The sequence below is a fragment of the Calypte anna genome, chromosome 3 (assembly GCF_003957555.1).
Source record: "Calypte anna isolate BGI_N300 chromosome 3, bCalAnn1_v1.p, whole genome shotgun sequence".
NCBI classification, from domain to species: Eukaryota; Metazoa; Chordata; class Aves; order Apodiformes; family Trochilidae; genus Calypte; species Calypte anna.
In genome coordinates this window covers 78835947-78856494 of record NC_044246.1, presented here as the reverse complement: position 1 = coordinate 78856494, position 20548 = coordinate 78835947, and the positions used below count along the sequence as shown (strand labels likewise).

At 36.8% G+C, this 20548-nt stretch overlaps 1 protein-coding gene across 1 annotated transcript in view; it reads left to right on the top strand.

Moving 5' to 3' along the window:
- The window catches only part of PHIP (pleckstrin homology domain interacting protein), a 111673-nt gene that overhangs the window by 32797 nt on the left and 58328 nt on the right, over window positions 1-20548 (top strand). Inside the window, exons 9-15 of the mRNA XM_030446811.1 lie at window positions 45-145; window positions 6600-6670; window positions 7444-7544; window positions 7653-7693; window positions 8799-8897; window positions 10932-11085; window positions 12023-12157. Coding sequence (XP_030302671.1) covers window positions 45-145; window positions 6600-6670; window positions 7444-7544; window positions 7653-7693; window positions 8799-8897; window positions 10932-11085; window positions 12023-12157 — 702 coding nt within the window. The remainder of the gene's footprint in view (window positions 1-44; window positions 146-6599; window positions 6671-7443; window positions 7545-7652; window positions 7694-8798; window positions 8898-10931; window positions 11086-12022; window positions 12158-20548) is intronic.

Sequence of the window (20548 nt, the reverse complement as noted above, 5' to 3'; positions counted from 1 at the left end):
ATTAACAGGAGACCTTTTCTTTTTTCTTCCCTCACTTCCCCCAGTTCTCTCCACTGTGCAGTGGCTCAAAGAGATACTTATCTTCAACCGGGGCAGATGGAACAATATGCTTTTGGCTGTGGGATGCTGGCACCCTTAAAATAAAGTTAGTTGCTATTTTATTTGTTGCTATTTCTTTGTTTGTAATTAAGAATGTTGTGCATATATTGGAGAAAAAATTGACTAAAACAAACTTGTCACTGGCTGGTTCACTGTGTGATTGGGTGTGATATGTTTCTGATGTAGTTTTCTTGCTTTTCCTTTAAACACTAAGTTGATAATATAACTAACTGTTGTCAATTTTGTGGAGTGCAGCAAGCAACTATAGCCAGTTTTGCTGTATCTCTGTATAGTAAAAAATTTCTAACGACTTCTTAATGTCAAAATTTGAGCTTTTTTGTTTCTATTTCATCTCAAAATCCTAAATGAAATGAAAGTTATGTTGATGTAATGATTGCAATTCAGACTTGGAAATTGAGGCTTTTTTAGGAGAAATTAATGCCCCAGTGATAAATTAGGATGTGGTACTTTGTTCTTATTTCTATTACCTTTTCACAGGTGCTTTTTACATAGGAATATTTTTGCAAGGTAGGAGGCAGCATTCTTGAGTAGCTGTGTATTGGTGGCTGAAGCTGAGTTTGAAGTTTCTGCCCTCAAAGTGTAAAATACTGAAAATGGCAGGGCTCTCAAATAGAGACAGTTTCAGGGTTGTTTTTTTTTTTAAAGTAACTTGTTGAGTGGCTTTCAAATGTGTTTTGCTCGTTCATTTTCTTTATCACAAAACACCTGTAGCTCAAAAGTGTTGTTTTAGTAATCATTAGTAGTTCAGCTTTGGGGATGGGTTGTGTTCTTGTAATTTTGGTATTTTCTGTTAGAATATCTTGCAGCATGCTAAGCTTACACAGGGCTTTGTAGTTAGATTTGCCACTTCTCTGGGAGCTGGACCTTAGCTATTTTGATATTCTTTGGGCATTTGGGCTGGCTTGTTTTTTTTTATATTGGAGATTAAGCTGCTTTTCTGGGTGTTAAACCTCTGCATGCTGTAGTCAAAGGAACTTACGTGCTTATTTTAATATGCAATGGGGGAGAGTTGCCACCACATTCTTTTTCTGAGGGTTTCTTAAGTCTGAACTCTTATTGACAAGATGATTTTTAAGCCTTTTGAGGGAACATTTCTCTCTTTTTACTTTTTTCCCCCCTCCTAAATAAAATTTGACTCTATGGAATTGAATTGTGAAACAAATTCTGTAATTAGGGAACAGGGAAATTCATGAGACTTAAGTGGGATATACAGCATGAACTGGAAGGTGAATGTTTAGAAATGAATATTTGGATATTGAGATGGAATTTGTTGAGGTAAAACTCAGGGAGTGAAGAGGCTGTCATCAGTTATGTTAGGGGATTTTCAACAAAATCCTGTCCATGGTGATGCGTAAATGTAGAATACAAATTTTCAGTGAGAGGCACTTGGTAAACATTAAAAGAATAGGAGATTTTTGAGCAATGCTTTCACGTGCAAGCAGTCGCATCAGATGTGATCAAACAGCAGCACGGATGAAAGAGATGAGTTGTCTCATGCAAGGCAGCAAGGAAGTGGTCTGGTAACCCAAGTCATGCCAGTAATTGATGTTGCTTAATGACAAGAGTGCACAGCAGATTTTGAGACTGATACTTCATTGTCCTTCTGTTGTGTCAGTATGTTTAAGAAAACAGAGTGACCCTTTAAGCTGTGTTTCTTCAGTCTGGGAAGAGATGAGTGCGTGAAGATGAGACGTGCAGTCATGAGTGTCATGGAGATGTAGTGTAGATGTGCAGTCATGAGGAAGGTAATACAGTGAGTCTTTGCTTGTGGACCTTTATTGTACTAGAGAGTGTCCAGTGAAGGTAGCTGATTCCAAAATTGGAATGAGGTGATTCTTTACAAAATAAGAAGTTAAGCTATGAAACTCCTTGCCAAGGATATTCTTACACGGACTTTTTTTACTGCTCTCAACACATCCAGTTTTGGCTACTCGTGAGGCTGGTTTCTGGTCTTAGACATTTGTTTGTACGTAGAGCTTTTACATATTTGAAGTAATGGAAGCCTTTTGATCAGAGCTAAAGCTTGCTAAAAGCTTGGTAAAGTCAAATAACAAACAGGCATGTCTTTTGGGACTGGAACATAATTGTGTGTTTCTTAGGATATTGAACGAGTTGGCCACTCAGAAAAGTCATAGTGTAGCTCTTCCTGAATTGAACAGTGTCTTGGTTCAGGAGAATTTGTTAGTTACAGGAAGTTTTACTTCAAGTTGCTAAACTGTAAACATTTCTAACCAGGATTTTGTTAATTCTAGTAAATCCTATTGATAAAAGGAAACTCAAGAGTCCAGTGTAACTTTTGAAAGGAAGGCTGCATTGTATGGACAGTGTGTCTCAGTAATGGGTGTTGGCTGTCACACAGTTTTTGATGAAGTAATTGCACATCCTTTAGATCTGGAACTGCTTCCAGAATTGTGGAAATGTGGCAGGTTCCCTCCACAGCCATTCAGTAATATACTAGGGGAAGGTAAGTGCCAGCAATATAAGACTATCAAAGGAAAGATAAAAGAAAGAAAGATAAGTAGAAAGAAAGGCAAGAGAAATGGGAGCTTTTAGGCAAGATGGGAAGGTCTAAGTCAGACAGGTGAAGAGTGCTATCACATGCTTAGGTCAGAACTTGATTTCATCCTCCTTCTGAGTGTGACTGCAGCCTGTCCTTAAAGAGTACAATTGCTGTCAGTGATAAAGTGTCTTCCTAAGTTGTCCAATACTTGAAATTGGGACTGGTGGGGAAGTTTTGAAATCTCATCTGCTTAAAAAAATGTATGTATGTTTACACACACACACACACACACCCCTCTGCTTTTTATACTCTGCACTAAGTGAATCATTTGGCAGTGAGTTAAGATGATGAGCTGTTGAGCAGCCTCATGATGGTCATATGGTTGATTGTTGTTTCAGGTTGATTGGCAGTGCCAGCAGGACTTGCTGAACTTTTCATAAAATATGGGAAAGGCAGCATTTGGATACAGTACTGTGTTCAATGTGCTGTCAAATTAAAAATAGTAAGTTTTGTTCTTAACTATGCTGAAAACTGTTTCTAGTGGAACACAGCTTGGATGGTTAAGTCTAGTGGTTCATTCCCTGTCTTTAACTGAAAATTGCACTTCCGTCTTGGGAAGAATTCCCCCGAAGGCAGTATTTTAGTTGCAGCTTCTTCGTGAGACAAGGAAACTCAAAATTGTTCATTTTCCACTTCTAAAATTAAATCAAAATCTTACAGAGCAATTATTGTATCTCAACAAATTGTTTCGAACTGGAAAATTCACCACTTTGAAAAGCGTAGTGTTTACCATTAAAGGCACTTTGATATCCTTTCAACCTTCTAGTGTTTAGTAATGCCCTATCCCAGTTCTGTTTTGTTTTGGTTTTTTTAATTTTTATTTTTAATCTCCACAAATACTTAATTTGTTTGATTTTTAGATTGCAAAAATCCTTGTATTCAGCTTTGCCAGCAGCTCTGCTGCAGCATTAATAGTATTCTGAAATGAGAGTCTTCCCTCCCATTTAGGTCTCCCAGTTTTTGATAACCTCATTAAATGAGGCATGTTCAATATCTAGGTCACACATAAGGTCCAGACAGGAGATACTTGGTGACAGTTCTATTTTGATAAACTTCAAAAGGACACATTACATAGGATGAAACACAGACAACTGGCACCACTGGCCACAATGTTCTCCTGCTGTTTTGAAGAGAGTGATGAGCCTTGTTCATGTGCTTCTGTGAGCAGTGTGGATGTATGTTCTTCAGTACCACAGAGCTTCCTGTGTGCTCTTCTTTCAGTGAAGAGATTTCTGACCAGGAAGTTACCATGCATACTTAAAAGCAGTAACATTTCAGGTAGATTAATTTGGTTTCCAAATAAAGGAACAGTAAGGCTGGTTGTTGCTGCAGGTAAGGAAGTCAAGAAATGTGGCCCGAACAAGATAGGAAAACAAAACAAACAAAAAAACCCTAATTAAGCAGGCAATTAAGGCTTTCCCCCTATTTAATTTCCTCTTACTATTCTGGATGATAGAAAACACACAAGGGTCAGATCCTGTCTCAGTTGACAGTGGGGAGAATAAAGAAAATCAGCCTTGGATCATCAGAAATGGAAGAATAATGTGTTGAGTTTAAGGGAGAATTATTAAAACTGACCAGTGCATTAAAGTTAAATCAGTTGCACTGCAAAATATTTGTTGGTGTAATTTTTCAGAGAAAGATGCTTAGTTTTCTTCTGCCACCTGTTTGGCTCACAGGTTTCTAGTGTTAGTCTGTTACTGGCAGTCCATGTGAATAAGGCAGCAGAACTGTCTCACGGATATGGGGAGAGGAACTTACTATACTGGTTCTCTTCTTTTATATTTTTCCTTCATAATTTTAAAAAGACGGGAAAAAAAACAACTTGGGAAAAACACGTGCTGATGATTTTGATGTTCCTGTTTTGGACAAGACGTTGATTTCTCAGTTGTCATAAGTGTGGTGTGATACTTCCCTTCTGCTTCCTTAAGCAGAAGGCACTGAATGTTAAAGGGACTGGTCATTCATCAGAATTAGATATGCTGAACTTTCTTCATTAGCTTGTGAACAAAGACTTAGTTTTCAGTTTCTTCTGAAGAAGCTGTATTTGAGGCACTATGTTACAAGAGTGAGAGTAGTCTGCAGGGCTTGGGTTAATTCACCATTCTTGCACTGTTGCTGTATTTTGAAGAAAATGAACTCGTTTAAATGAGTGTGTCCCTTAGTTGAAACACATAGACAGATTGCTTCATTGTTTGCTGTTCTGAGGGCAGGTTACTTTTTGTCTGCAACCCTTCTTATTTCTGGTTCTCTGAAATACAGATCTCCTCCAGGAGCAAAATGGTTTACCAGGACTTTTCTGGATGTCTTTGTGTTGATGAAGGTTTCTCAGTGCTCTTCAGCTACTTAATCATTGAATTCAGAGTGTTTGTGAAGCAAGACAATTAGCTTGGTTTCTGTATGTTTCAAGAAATTATGATTCTGTCCACTTTTCTTGCTTCCCAAAAGTACTGATTGCCCAAATAATTTTACGCAGTCTGCTCTAGTGTAAAATAACACACATTAGAGAGACATAAGTTGGAGAATTTAACTTGATTATCCAAACTAGAACATAAGTGCGTACTTGCTCTGTTTTGCAGCTGTCCTAACTCCAAAGGCAGAGTTCACAAACCACAGTGGAAGAAAACAGCAGCCTATTTATCTATTTACACTTGCTCCAAATTATGTAAGCTGCATATTGAATCATCTGATAGTTCTTTTTATGTTAGTATCTCAGTTAAGAAGGGTTTCGACTGTTTTGTAGAATGGATCTTTGTCTTGTTTAGTGTATTTTGTTGTGAAGTTTCCTTGTCATGAGTCTGCAGGGAGTTACCTTAAAACTCCTAGAAGTTCAGAGAAACAGCCTATCCTGAATGGACATTTTGGAGAGAGGGTGTTTTGGTTTTTTTTTAACTTGTATTCCTGGGTTTTATTACTTTGTGTTATGCCTAGGCACCACTAAGGTTTAATACTTACCTGTGAGATAGCAATAGCTGATTAGGGAAAAAAGATCTTGAGCATCTGTCTTCAGCTGAAATTTAATATATGGCCCATTTTGCTTTTAAAAGAGAAAAAAAATAGATGAAGTTTTGAAAATGCATTTTTAAATGTTTAAACAAATCTTTAGTGATGATACTTGCAGATATAATTCTGTTGCTCTCTACTAAGTTTATTCTTCGAGTGAAGATTTTAAAGGGCATACTGTGCAAGACCACCGACTGATTTGAGGTTGCTGTACTGCATGAGCAGAATAAAGTGGTGATTGCAGAACCAGACTGTTTTGTTTTTATACACTCTTGAAGTGCAAAATCCATTGAAACTTCAGTTCTGCTTGCAGATCAGGTTCTGAAATGCTTAAAAGGAAGCATAGGCCATAAAGTAAAATTCCTCACCAACTGCTGCCCATTGTCTACGCATTCTCTGAGTGCTATTTGAAACTAGCCCGCAAAAAAATGTCCTCTGAAGAAACTGGTATATTCTAATACTTTGCTAAACTCTGAATTTGTTTAGATTTCTTTTGTATCCTTTTCTGTGAAAAGTACCAAGCTGTGTTTCTCTCTTGTAAAAGCAGCCTTGTGCTGCAGGAGAAAACTGGAGTTCCAGTATACTGGTAGTCTAAAACTCAACATGATGGGCAGCTTGCTCCAGTGTCTTCTGCTTTGCTGATGACTTGAGGAAAGTGTTTTGTATAATATTATTAGAGGGGCTTGGGATTTAAGTTGTGGTATAGCTCTCTTTGATACGTGGATTACTTAGTCCATCTGGATGTCTTAGTTCCATAAAGATCAGATCATAAAGCGTAGTCACACAAGATTGCTTATAGATGGGCAGCCATCTGTTCCTTCATATTTAACTTTGTCATTCTGTGCTTTATTTCTAAGATACTGACTTAATTTTAAAGCCCAATTAGGAAGTTATTTAACTGTTTCTTTATTTGTAGTCCAAGGCCAACAAAGTTTACAGAACGCCCTCGGCCCGGAGTCCAAATGATCTGTTCTTCTTTCAGTGCTGGTAAAAGACTTTTTTTTTTCTATTTAATATTTCTCTTTTGTCCTTTTCTCCCTTATATAAATGTATTAAGTCATTTTGGGAGTAAAATGAAGTTGCATATTTCTTATTAATTAAACGAAATTGAGTTAAAGTAGCTATTAAAAAAACCCCAGGTATATAAAATAGAAATTCAGAATCTACATACTAACTCTTGGTGATAAGAAAATTATTGAAAACAGTTAAATACAAAATGTTGAAAGTAAGTCCCTTCTGTGTGCATCTTTTTAACACAGTGTGCATCTTTTTCTCAGAGTGATTCTGAGAGTAGGCTTTATCTGAGATGGAATTTATAGGGACTGGGAAAAGGTGTTGATTACCAGATTCTCATGGTCTGAATTTCATTGATTATAGAGTTGGCAGCTGAAGAATGCAGCATAAGTAATTGGATAAACAATCAAAATGACAGACCTTACAATTTTCTGAAAATGTACTTGAGCTCCAGTTCCATTGAATTTTTAAGATTGAGGCTTCTAGGGGCTTACTTGCAACAAATTACTATAGTTAGCTAATATTTCAGGTATATCTGGAGATGCATGTATGACAGCAAATGTGAGATAATTTTGAGGTTCTAAATTTTGTTTATACTTAAAGGTCTGTTACAGGCACAGGTGAAATGAGACAGCTTTAAGTTTAAGGGAATAAATTTAACAGTTTGATGTCACAGCAGTTAAAAAATACTGTAATAACCTTAGATTGCCCTTTTTTCTAAAGACTTATCTGTTTGTTTTTCTCAGGTGGAATGTTTTTGGCCACTGGGAGTACAGATCACATCATTAGGGTTTATTACTTTGGATCAGGTCAGCCAGAGAAGATATCAGAGTTGGAGTTTCATACTGTAAATACTTTTTAAAAACTATATATGTATGTGGTTAATACAACAATTTGAATAAATTTGGATAATTTGGAATCATATTTGATTTTTTTTCAACTCTTTTTTATATAGGACAAAGTTGACAGCATTCAGTTTTCTAACAGTAGTAGCAGGTAAGCACATAATTTATTAATTCAGAGCTGGGTTTTTTTTCAGCATTGTAGACATTAGCAGATACCAGTTTCTGGAAGTAGTTATTTAAAAAAATAATTAAAATTTGCTTTTTATTGATGTTTGTCGAGTAAAATGATATATAATTGTAGGATTCTGTTTTGCTTCAATAACACTGCTTCAGCTATACTGTTATTTTCATTGTAATGAATGATGAAAGTATTACAAATTTGCCAAAATTAAGGAGTAAAAAAGAACTTTTTAAAAAGAAATGTGTGTGTTACATAATCATATATACTGTAGATGCACCTTTAAATCTTTTCTCATTTAAATGATTGCTGGATACAGTAAAACTATCAAACTGCATCTAACAGTAGCTTGTTTAGCTAGCCTAATGTTTCTTAATGTTTTGCTTTTAAGTTTTGGATGTTGGATATGAAGGATGCTAAAAAAAAAGGCCTCAGCTTCTTCTGAATTTTCTGATGCTTCATTTAATTGATGTTGTAATGTACATTTGTATTGTAAACCAAACTTCATTGTTCTCCACCCATGTCTTTCTTGTCCTTCTACCCCTGTAGCCCAGAAAGGGGGAAGAAAAAGGTGGGGGAAAAACCTCAAGTTGGGAACACTTATTCAGAAAAGTACTATAACACTTAGCATACAGTGCTAGCTTATTTGGAGTAGGTTTTGTTTCTTTTAAATCATGTCTGTAGTTCTTGCCGGTTTCCCCTTGCTCTTCAGCTATTTTTACCCCTTAATTTTCTTCCTTAGCTTTACCTGGAGTGAAAGGGTCAGTTTCTTAAAATGCTTATTGGATTCTGGTGTCCCTGTGCCAGAGCAGTGTCACAACTCAGCAAGGTGCACCAGAGGTTGAAGGGGCTGAGTACAGGGAATCAGGTTCCACTTTCTACAAGTCTTCAATTTATTACTGGGACAGGAAGGATTTTTCACCTCAAACCAGTTGTACAGCATTCTGACTCTGTGTGGATTTCTTATGTAGAGCTTCCTTTTTTGATTCCTAAATTCTGGAACTTCAGTTTTCAAGTTGCTTTTTATACAGATGTGTCTTTGAGCCCTAGGTAACTTGGTTTTTTCCCCTTTTGTTAGATTTGTGAGTGGAAGCCGTGATGGGACAGCACGAATCTGGCAATTTAAGCGAAGGGAATGGAAAAGCATTTTGTTAGATATGGCTACTCGCCCAGCAGGGTAAGTGATGTAGAATGTTCTACTGTCAGAGAGCTTCTTGAAGACCATTGATAAAATTTGCAGACTTATTTGGAAGTAGGAAAAAAAAGAGAGAGAGAGAGAAAGCAAAAAAGCAGAGCTGGAGAAAGTCCACCTTGTATTATTATTGCTTAAATGTACAGTATCTTACCTAGCTCTTGGAGCCAAATAAAAACAAATAGCTGATGACACACTGAGCTGCTGAAACTAGCTTTTCCTCTGCTAATATTTTGGTTAGATTAAAAGAAAAAAAGATACTAAAAAAAAAATTAATGGTCAAATTTATATTGCTTCTTACATAGATATTTATTTCTGCAGCAAGAAAACCATAGATCTGTTACTGTGTCTGCTTGCATTTTACTGTAATATTTATGCTGTGCAATCTGCATGGCCAGAAGATCAGTGCTGGGTTCTGTTGTGCCACATCCCAGAGCAAATAAATCACTTTTGCTCTGTAAAGGGGTCTCCTTTGTTTAAACAGCCTGAGAATTTACAAGGCTGTGTAGGTACATGACTTCTGCACGCTAGAGCAAGCAACAAGGGAGGTTTGGAGATAGGGAATGACTCAGTATGAATTGTGACCTGCACCTTCTTATTTTGACATGGAGATGGTGTTTTCTAACTGATATACATTAGAGAGATTTAAAATGGGTTTAAGGTGTAAATTTTTTCCCCCTTTACTGGTCATACTGAGTGATTTGAAGGATGGTATTTCATAGGACAAAACCTAAAATTTTTTAGGATAGATGTCCTGAAAGACCGAGAGAAGGATGGAAGAGAAGGCTAAATAAATAATTATATGAGCTGTAATTTAGTTAAATGTTTATATCAGATTTGTGGGCAGATGCAACAAAACATGAATATGAAACTGTTGGGCAAGAGTGTGTAAAATATTGATACTTTGAGAACAGACTAATTTATTCCCTCCTGAAAATGCAGCCAGTAAAAATTCAGTTTTAATTGATCCTGAGAATAATAGGAAAGGATTTTTCTTCATTGTGGTCACAAATGCTGAGCTTTGAGAAGCTGAACTGTTCGTGTCATTACAGTACCTCTAGTTGAGTTCTGTTTTGTCTTTTTGACTAGAGGCTTAAGTGTGATTCCAAATCTCATCTTTTCTGCAGAAGCACAATTTTATCAAAGAAAACTAAATTGCTGCACTGAAAGGAAATAGTGAATTCAGCTTATAAAGCCTCATGGGTTCTGTATTGAATCTGGAAAGTAATGTGGCTGTAACTACATTTTCTATTATTGAGTTGTACAATATATGCTATTGTGCAATGTATTGTAGTGCTTACTATATGGAAGATTCTGTATTTTGTCTGCCTCCTAGGTGGTAACATCCTATTGTTGCGTTTGGTTGATGGTTTCCCAGAAGCTAATGTGCTAGAGAATTCAGTGGTGATTCATCTTCAAACCACAGTGACAAAAATGTAATTTTGAAGTATTCTGATAGATAATGTTGCAGATGGCTAGTGTTTGGTTTTCATAGGGATAAAAATACATGCCAGGTTAAGCAGCATTATTACCAATACTAAATTGAACTAGGGGTGGTGGTATAGTACTGAGTATAGCCTGAGAATTTAATTCATTTAAAGCTATCTGAATACTTTTCTGTATATTTGTAGCTACTTATTACAAATACTCTCCAGGATAAATTACTGTTCACTGGTTGACTAGTTTGGACTTTTGCCCTTCAAATGTCACAACAAATATTGTAGCTATCAAACTTAATTGGTTTAGGTCATGTAGTTGGAGGACATTTTCTGAAAAAACAGATCAGCATATTCTTCAGGACATTAGGAGGACTCTATAGTCATTGTTTAAACATCTACAGTTATTTTGTGATTGTATGTGCTACATAACAGAAAACATCATTAAAATTATTTTCTTGAAGAAGTAGTGATTATATTCTTAATAATAACACAAAATACAGGAGTACTTTCACTTGTTAGGGACACAAAAATGTTTTGGCAAACTAGGATTGCTTTGAAACCTTTCGCTCTTTTGTTTTAGACAAAGTTTGCAAGGAGTTGAAGATAAAATCACAAAGCTGAAAGTGACCATGGTAGCATGGGATCGCCATGACAATTCTGTTATAACTGCAGTAAATAATATGACTCTCAAAGTCTGGAATTCTTTCACTGGACAACTCATTCATATTCTCATGGTAAGGTGTTTCATGTTGATTAATCAGCCCTGAATGCAAAATCTAGATAAGCATCATCGAAGTTCTTTTGTACGCATTTTCTTTCTGTCTCAAAAGTGCCTTAGCAAATGTTTCCATATAATTGAGGTGTAATAGACATATCTGTCAGCTGCTTATTAGAAAACAAAGCTTTCAAGTTAGGCATGTTAACCATTTAAACATTATTAAAGATGTCTGAAACTAATTTTGGACCTTTTTTTTCCTGAAATGCTGTCTTGAGGGAGAGAAGGAAGCAGTTGTTTCTCTTTACCTTTATTTAATGTGACAAATGTTTTGAAATACTGTTAAGAGGACAAATTTGCTTTGCTTCAGCAGAGTCACTCCATGACTACAACAGCAAAGCTTCTAGCTAGAATAAGTCAAACAACATTTTTATTTATGTCTGATAGATTTGTTTGTTTTTTTGTTTTTGTTGTGGTTTGTTTTTTTTTTTTAGCTGAGAAAACAGGTACATGTAAGTAACTGTATGGAAATATTTCATGCCAAGTTTTAAAGTTAGTGTTAAGTTTCTGAGACATGATACAATTTTCTTTCTGTGATTGATTCTTTTTAGGTCTAAATTAAATTTGTAACTGCTGCTCTGTCTAAATAAATTAAGATCTGCAGAGCATTAAGACCAAAAGTACTGAATGTAGTGGATTCTAATACTTTAAAAGGATGGTGAACCTCTGGGACCATGCTTGTTGTGAAGGTGGCATACTTGTCAGACTTCTTAGAAAGCTAAAATGGCAATTGGAGAGAGAAGAGTGTGATACACTGTTACAACCAGAAAAAATACCCGGTCAAAGTAGTTATTCTTTTCTATCCAGCTTGGTAGACTGATGTTGCTGTTGCTAGAGCTATACTGATTCCTGTACTTGAGACAATCCTCTTGTTCATCTTCCATCTTTATTTTCAGGGACATGAAGATGAAGTGTTTGTACTTGAACCCCATCCGTTTGATCCAAGAGTTCTCTTCTCTGCTGGACATGATGGAAATGTCATAGTTTGGGATTTGGCAAGAGGAGTAAAAATCCGGTCTTACTTCAACATGGTAATTATTGTGCTTGATGCAGATATGCCAAAACAACCTTTCTAAACATTTTGCTTCTGATACATTCTTACGTAGGCCATCGTGAGGCATGCATTTGTGTATAGGGCAAGATCCTGCATCCAGTGAAGTCAAGAGAAATTCCTATTCAGTTTAGCGGGGTAAAGATTACATTTGTAAAATGTAAAAAGTTAGGCTTTTGGCTGTATTCTGTAGTGTGGTCTTTATATCTGGTTCTTCCATGTGAAACTGGAGTGTTAGTTTACATTGTCAGAGATCATGCGTAAGAGGCGAGGTGACAGAGACCCTCCTTTAGTGCTCTGTTTCCTGCCTAGGGAACCGATGGGAAATTTGGGTTATTTTTGCATTACTAATTCTTAATTTGGCTAAAGCTTTTTAGAAGTCACCTGATCTCATACAATGTTGTTGTGTGCTGTCTTGCCCCATGGGACTGAATCCTGCCAGCCTTTCTGTGTAGAGCTCCTCCACATGTAGGTTCCAAATTTGGTCTGTTCTTCCTAAACTAATTCTTCTGGAAGATGGATGCAACTGATAGTTCCATCAGCTTCTTGGTATTAAGTGGGTCTTTTTGCATATCTTTTTCCTCAAAAAGGTAATGTGTTGTGGAATTCAGACTTTGTTTCGTGGAGAAAATTACAGAAGTCTTTGTAGAATATGAAAAGAGAATGATAGGTGTAGGTAAGTGGGCTTCATCCAGCCTTCAGCTGTAGCAGAATGGCAGTCTTGGAGACCAGCCTAAAGAAGATCATCATCAGAAGAAACCTTACCAAAATAAAGGACATTTAGAAATTAAGTCAAGCCAGGAATGTTACTCTGAACCTGTTGAAAAGATTGAGATGAGCAGTGTACAGTATGGTTCATAAAGTCTCTGAAGAAATTCTGCCAAGTTTAATGGGATAAGGCAGCCTAGATTCCTTCAGCAATGATCTGTTTTTCAGTATTGTTCTCTGTGCATTGATTTCTGTGACTGAATTTATGAAGGGTCTCGGTGTTACGAGTACAGATCTTTATTACTCAGTACTCTCCACTGTTAGCAGTTGAGATGTATGTTTTCACTGCATGGTTAGGTTGCCTTTCCCCTACTGCTTCTTATGGTGAGTGATAGTTTTCATCAAGTGTAAGGTCAGAAGAGGCTGAGCACATCTGTGCTTTGTAAGCCAAGTCCATTTATGAGCTATCAGAATCTAAATTACAGCTTCCTGTGACGTTAGGCAACACCCTGAAAGACTGAAATATTTATTTTAAGAACACAATGCAACAAAACCACCTAAAAATGGTAAAAATCACATATATTTTAAAATCTATGGAATCAGAGAAATGCGTAGACTATCAGATGATGTCATCAGCTAGTAATCTGTGCTTCAGGTTAGAAATGAATGTGGGAAAGTCTGTCTGCTGTGTAAGGTGAGGGGATTGTAAATCTGACAATCAGTTTGTCTCAAACTAATGAATAAGTCATATGAGCCAAGTATACAAGAAAGGCATCATTCTACTGTCTCCTAATATTTCACCTGCCAGTCTTTGTGTCTGATGCTTCAAAGGGCATGGGTGTAAATCAGAGGTTTTCTTAGATGATTGGAGGGGGAGATGCTTCTAGACCACAATATTTGATTGTGTAGTCACCTCCACAGAACTGCAAATGTTAAGCATTGTGTTTCAGTAAGGGAGAGCATGAATACATCCAGAGCTGCCAGTCTTCTCCCAGTTTCCTAACTGGCTTATCAGCTGCAAACATCATTAGAATACCCACGATTAAGTTATTTTGATAACCACTGTGACCTTCATTGACTTGTTCAATATGTCATCTTGTATGTCTGAAAAACAGTAACTGTAATTGTATTCAGGGAACTGGGAACTTTTAGAGATTGGGCTCTTTTGGATGATGTGGGAAACATTATCTGGAGGAACCAAACTTGGTTTTGCTTCACAAGGACAGCACAAGCCCTTGTAAATGTTTAAATTTTAGCTCAGTTCTCAGGGCCTAGATTCACTTAAGCACATGACTGTTGTGGCTCCTAAGTTAGTGGGAACCCAGGTCCTTAGTTTACAAAGTAGAATGCAGTATCCTACCAAATCCACAGTTTTCTGAGCAGTATATAGGATTTAGATGTCTTAGTAACTGATCCAGGAAAAAGAGTATACTGAATGGTGGAACTGTCTGCAAGGTAATGTACATGGAATTATGTTTGGAATCTGGTTTCTTACTCAAATCTGCAATGAGACATCTGTTGTAAGGCACCTTTCCAAGAACTTAGAGAGATCCCTGCACTCCAAAAAGCAGGGCACAGAAGCAGTTGGCACTCATTTTGGGATTGCCTTAACTAATGTTAAGCTGTTCAGCTGAGAAATTGCAGACCTGGTTTCTCTTCCCTCCTCAGCAGCAAGGTGTTCAATTCAACATCTCCCACTTACCCAGGAGGACATGTCAGCTATAAATGTCTAGACAGGACTTTTTCACAACATTTCTTGAACTTGTGGGACTCTGTAGAGGTGTGAATTTGTAGCTTGTGGTTTTTAGGTTCTTCTGGGTTTGTTTTCTTGGGTATAGGAATCATCTGCCAGGTGAATTAGAAAGTGGCTCAAGGCTTCAGACAAGCTCTTGAACTTGAAGGATTATTGCTGTGTTAGGTCATAAATAAAAGCTGTACACCAGTCAGTTGTTGTCATAGGATCTGCTATCATCCAGTTGGTCTCACTAAGTTCCTTCTTAATAGCTCTGTCACTGTTGGTTTGTTTGGAATGCCAGGGTTGGCAGTAGGATAGCATGTGCTGCAGCTTAGCCCAATACTTGTAGTTCCTTTAGGCTTTGAGCAGAAGTTTCTCAATTCTGTGGAGATACGAGGGAAAAAGAAAACCTCAGGGAATTAGGAATCTTCCACACCAAAAAGGAGATAGCTAGTAATGATTCAGCTGATTCAGGCTGCTTGCAACAGGCACTGTCTGGAGCCTTACACTGTAGGATTCTCCTGTGTAGGATTCTCTCAGTGAGCAGCCCTGTAGAAGAATATTTTTAAAAGGTCCCTAAGAAAATTCAGGATGTATAGAGACCTGTAGCTTCTACTCTTCTTATCTTTTTGTTTGTTTGTTTTTGTTGTTTACTGTATAGCTTTATGAACAGTTGCAGAAACATATGGTGACTGCAGTTACTTAAAAGTATGTCCTTGTAAGCATCAAAAACTGTACTACAGTAGCAAGAATGAAAGACTATTGAAGAATGAACATTTTTAGAACTGTTGTATTGTATTTTTATACTGTGTCTTTGAATGTAATTGCTTTGTCTGAATCTGATACCTGACTCAGCAGATTTTTGTAAGCAGGCATAGAAATTATTGCACTGAGAAACTGATAAAAGCGTAAGAAATCCTTGTAATGTAGAAATTAATCAAGTAGGAATACTGATGCTTTTAAATAAAACAATGGTTCTCCTAGTTGACAGATTTTAAAGAAAAACAAACCAAAACCAACAACCCAAAGGTCTTTTGTGATGAGGTGTTCCTCTCCTGTCTTGCTGGATTGATTTACTCTGAGTTTCATCTTTGAGAATTCAGGCTTTGCTGTAGCTGATAATAGGCATTCTTAAGTCTGACATGATTTGTGTGCTTCAGAGGCCTCCTGTGTTGCCTGAATGCCTGTTAGGGTCAGACTTTTGCTTACTGGTAATCTAAATGTGTTTCTCTTGGTGGCTGTGAAGAGTTCATTTAGGCTGAGTCTTGTTGTATTAAGACAGGCTTTCTGAGCACTGTCAGGTGCGTGGGAGTTACTGGAACCCACTTTGAAGTCAGTGCAAAGGTGACTGTAATAATTTCATTATATTCTGAAGAAGGCTTTGAAGTACTCATCTAAAAAGAACATTTTTATGATTTTGAATTAAATTCATGGATACGAATATTTCAGAATCCTACCTTTGTGACTTTATTTGACTCGCTGAAAATCTAAGCTGCCTTACCCTTTGACACTTAAAGGTCACACTCTATATCTCCAGCTGTTGCAAATTTGATGATCAGTCTTTTTCTAAATGCCAAAACACATTTCATCACAGCATGAGTGTATTTCAGAAATGCATTACAACTCAAGCTCTGTAAACCAGTCATTTGGAGCAACCTTTTGAATTTTTTTTGAAGAGGAGGAAAAAAAAATAATTCCTCACCTAACCTGTTCTCCCCTTTTCCCACCTTCTTCTTCCTTTGAATCTCAGCTAACTCTTATATTTGTGAAAGAAAATCTTTAATCTCTTCCAGAAACACCATTGTTCTCCTCTGTGTCACTGAGTAAGTGTTGCTTACCTTGGAAACTAGATTGGTACTTGAAAAATTCAGGATGATTTCTTATGGCAGTTGCTGCTTGAATTTGTGTTTGTCGTTCATATGCCCTCTGTCCCACGTCTATGGAAAAGTCAGAAAAAAGAAGACAAAAAAATCCCACAACCTTTAAAATTGCAAGCCCTGAGGAGGAGACTGACCTTGCTGTTTTATCAGTGTTGGAGAAGATAGAGGGTACAGTTATATTTCTTGCCTGTTTTTAAAAACCTCTGATCCTGGTCCCGAGCCTGCTTTTTCATTGAGACCCAGAGTGATAGCTCCAGTTGCTCTAAGGTAGAATGAGGCTTCTTAGAGGTTTTCAGGTTGATTTTTTTTTTTTTCCTCTTTTTTTTTTCCCATCTAGATCTTTACCAGAATGCTAGCTGTTTGCTTTCACTGTAGGCACTTTTCTGTTGGAAGCACATCATGAGTAGTCCCACACTTTCATACAAAACACATTACTTACATTTTGCATTAATATGCATTGTATCCAGAACTTTTTGGTCCTAGTTTTTGTATTCAGTTCGTTTCTTTCTTGAGAAGCCTTAGATTGAGAAAAAACAGAGTGGATTTTATGCCCTTGTCTTGATGGTGATCTCAGAAATTCGTTTGATGAAATTAATTTCATTTGATTTTCTTTGAAAACAAATGGAGTAGTAGTATCAGCAAGCAGATATTAAGCTACCTTGTATGCCACCCTGTTCTGGTTACGCAATGCTTACTGTTTGTATAATTCCAAAGTGTTGCTGCTCTTGCAAATGGTGTCTCAGTGAAGCAGGTTATGCTTCTTAGAAATATTGGCACCGCATCAGAAAATGTCGTATATAACAAAGCAGCAGTTGTACTTAAACCATGCTTAGTTTTGAAATTGAAAATGTGTACTGTCACGCAGGTGGTGAGAAAGCTTGAAGCAAGGAGTTGCATTCATACTAGTTCTGCTTTACATTCACTGTGTAAAGTTACTATGGTGAATATATATATATATGTTTTCACAGGCGTAGTGCTTAATCTGTGTCAAACTGTTAATGCAGGTAAATGCTTTATATTAAAAAACAAAGCAAGGCACATGTTGATGTTAAAGTTGAAAGTTCTTGCTATGTAGACACTAAGAAATAAGGATAAGATTGCTAAAGCTAATGTCTGAGATTTTTGTCTCCAGGTCTGTAGCTAGGTGGTTGTCTAATTAATGTAAAGTTGTCTACTTCTGTTCCTGGTTCCATGTGTTTCTTTCAGAGTGGATCCTTTATTGCTTTTGTAGGGTGTGTGGTAGCTGTGTTGCATGGTTCTTCTTTAAACTTACACTTTTTCCCCAGCTTTCAGACACTTAATATATCTATTGACATTTTTAAACAGAAAAACTTGCTTAGGTTTGTGAGCTTTGGATATATTGTAGATTTATTTGAAGCTATTAGCAAAAGCAGTGACTGAAATTGTTATATACAAAACTTGACCATGAAAAGATGAAGCTCAGGCAGACCATAAGAATCTTGCTGATTTCTGGAATGGGAACTATAGAGAGTGTAATTTTGATCCTGCTTGCAGTTAACGGAGGGTCTGCACTATGGATGAAAAATCAGAGCATCTGGATCCAGTGATGTATTGCTTGTTCCCCATCCCCAAGTCTCTCTCCCCTTTTCTCAGATCTTATGTTTTTGTATAAATCAGTGAAAAAAATTGGAAACACTGATGGAGGTAATATTAGTAGGTATTTGGTAATGGAGATGATGTCTAGTTTTTATGCATTTGGGCACACACACCCTGTTAATGACTGAATTTTAGCACAGTTTAATCCTTGTTTTACTTAGAATTTATTGCCAGCCTTACGGCATTAACTTACACAGGTCAAAAGGGTTTCTTCCTGCAAATTGTCAATCAAGCAGAAGCTACTGAGTTGCAATCAGATTTTTCATGTGCTGCTGCTCATTCAGAGAGCTGGTTGTTGACCTTTAGTTTTAGCTTTGAGTGGACACTTCATTAGAGGCAGTTCCTATCTATGTCTGTGTATCTTAGTGCTTTTCCTATCACATCTTCTGAGGTGTGAGCCTCCTCTCATCCCTGCAGTGCAGTTCCCTACTTTCTAATAGTACTTCTGCTTTCAGTGCAACCTGGTAAACTCTTAAGCCTTAACAGCATTATCATATCAGTTCAACATTGTCTCCTTTTTGTTAATGAGTAAACCTGCATGGCCCACCTAGATCCTTGTTGATAACTACTTGATTAGTTTTAGCCTAATGGCAGATGAAAAAATTGTAGTCCCTGTCAGAAGAAAACTCTGTAAGACCAGGTTCTATCTAGGAGAGCCTAGCAGAATGCTCTGTGCATGGATTTTCTGCCACGTGAGGAGATTTATTTTTTTGGGACTTCTGTTTGAAAAAAGCATACTGTCTACTTACATGGACAGTGTATTGCAATCTCCAGTGCTAACTAGAAATTTAAAAACATTTCTTTCTCATGTTGTGACTCTCATGAGCTCTGAAGAGATTTCCAGTTTTGCTGGAACTATATGGGGTTATGTTTTTAGATATGGTTTTATAGTAATCTGAAATACAGAATGATAGAGTAAAGTAATAGATGCATCATATTTTTATCAGTGTGTAGCCCTACTGAAATGTTCTTGAAATTTTTGAGAGGTTATGCTTTTGAATAGTACATAAAAGCATATCCTGCAAAGCCAGCATAATGCTCTAGTAACACAGACTGTGGAATATTTATTATGAAAAAACTGGAAAAAAAACCCAAGCCAAACTGCTGTAAATATATTTTTTAAAATAGGTTTTATATAACTTCAGGCATTCACAAAGTGGGTGATCTCTCATAAAGATCAAAGATAAGATAAAAACATTTTTAGTAAACGTTTTACCCCTAATTACTTGTCCTCTTCCTACTGTTTGATCCATTGTTACTCTAATGGAAGCAGTGTAGAAGCCCTATTGATTTTGATGCTGCTTCTTTTTTTTTTTAAACTGGCTTAATAAAAACTAAGTGTTCTTTTTCCTCCAAATCTTCGGCAATCTTTCCTAACTTTGAAGAAAATCATAGGTTATTTTTTGGCTTACCACTGTAAGCCTGCTGAGATCAGAAATTGTTCCTTAAAGCAAAGCAAGGCATAAACTTGGAAAGGAACTTCAAAATACTTGGAGAGAGAGACTGATTTGACTTGAGTGCCAACAATGTAGTTTCATCACTCATGGAAGAGTTTATATGTTTTAATAGCAATTACTTAACTTTCCTTTTTTTGCTAGTTTTAGAAAGTTGTTTTAGCACACCATTTTTATGATCCCTAGAATCTAAATTTCAGTGTTCAAATTTGAATGTTGCTTTGTAATTAATTTCCCTTTGTTGCTATGCATTTAAGTAGAGTAGGCCTGCTACAGTTCTTTTTTGTACATGTATACAAAACAGTCCTTTGTGTTCATGTGTAGAAGCTTAGCTCCTAGATGTTCTATTATCACAATGAGTGGAAACATTTATCTCTAACTGTTCCACTTAGAATTGACTTATCTCTAACATGGGAACCAAAAATTTTATTTATTGCTTTGAAAGAGTTTGTTTTTAGCATTGTCTGCCTAGCTAGTGTGTGTGCTCTTTCTTTTTATCTCCTAGACATACTTCTGGTGTATTTTAGGATTACAGTTTTCTTTTTGTTGTCGCATTATATGTGATACATCTCAGTCAGTGCACATTGATCTTTCTCCCTGTGTTACCAACAAATTTCCTCAGTCTCCTAATGAGAAGGACAGGAGAGAGAGAGTATTGGCCTCAGGCTCATAGAGCCTTATAGTTCACTGACTTCAAACTGCTGATGTCCTATATTGGAAGGTGTGATGGAAGTGTTACTGTGTGTAGGCTGAGTTCCATTATATTTTCTGGCAGTAAGTGTGTTAGTAAGTAATTTCTAATACTCTTACTAGGTTCATGGCCTATTGCAGTTTGTTCTGTTGGCTTTTAATTGCTTCAGTCATTGTCATTTGTGGTGTGTCCCAAATCTGTTCTCAGTGAATGATTTTCTTACGCTCATTTACTCAACAGGCTCTCTTCTTTAGGCTTGAGGAACTTCCCTGCTATCACACTTTTA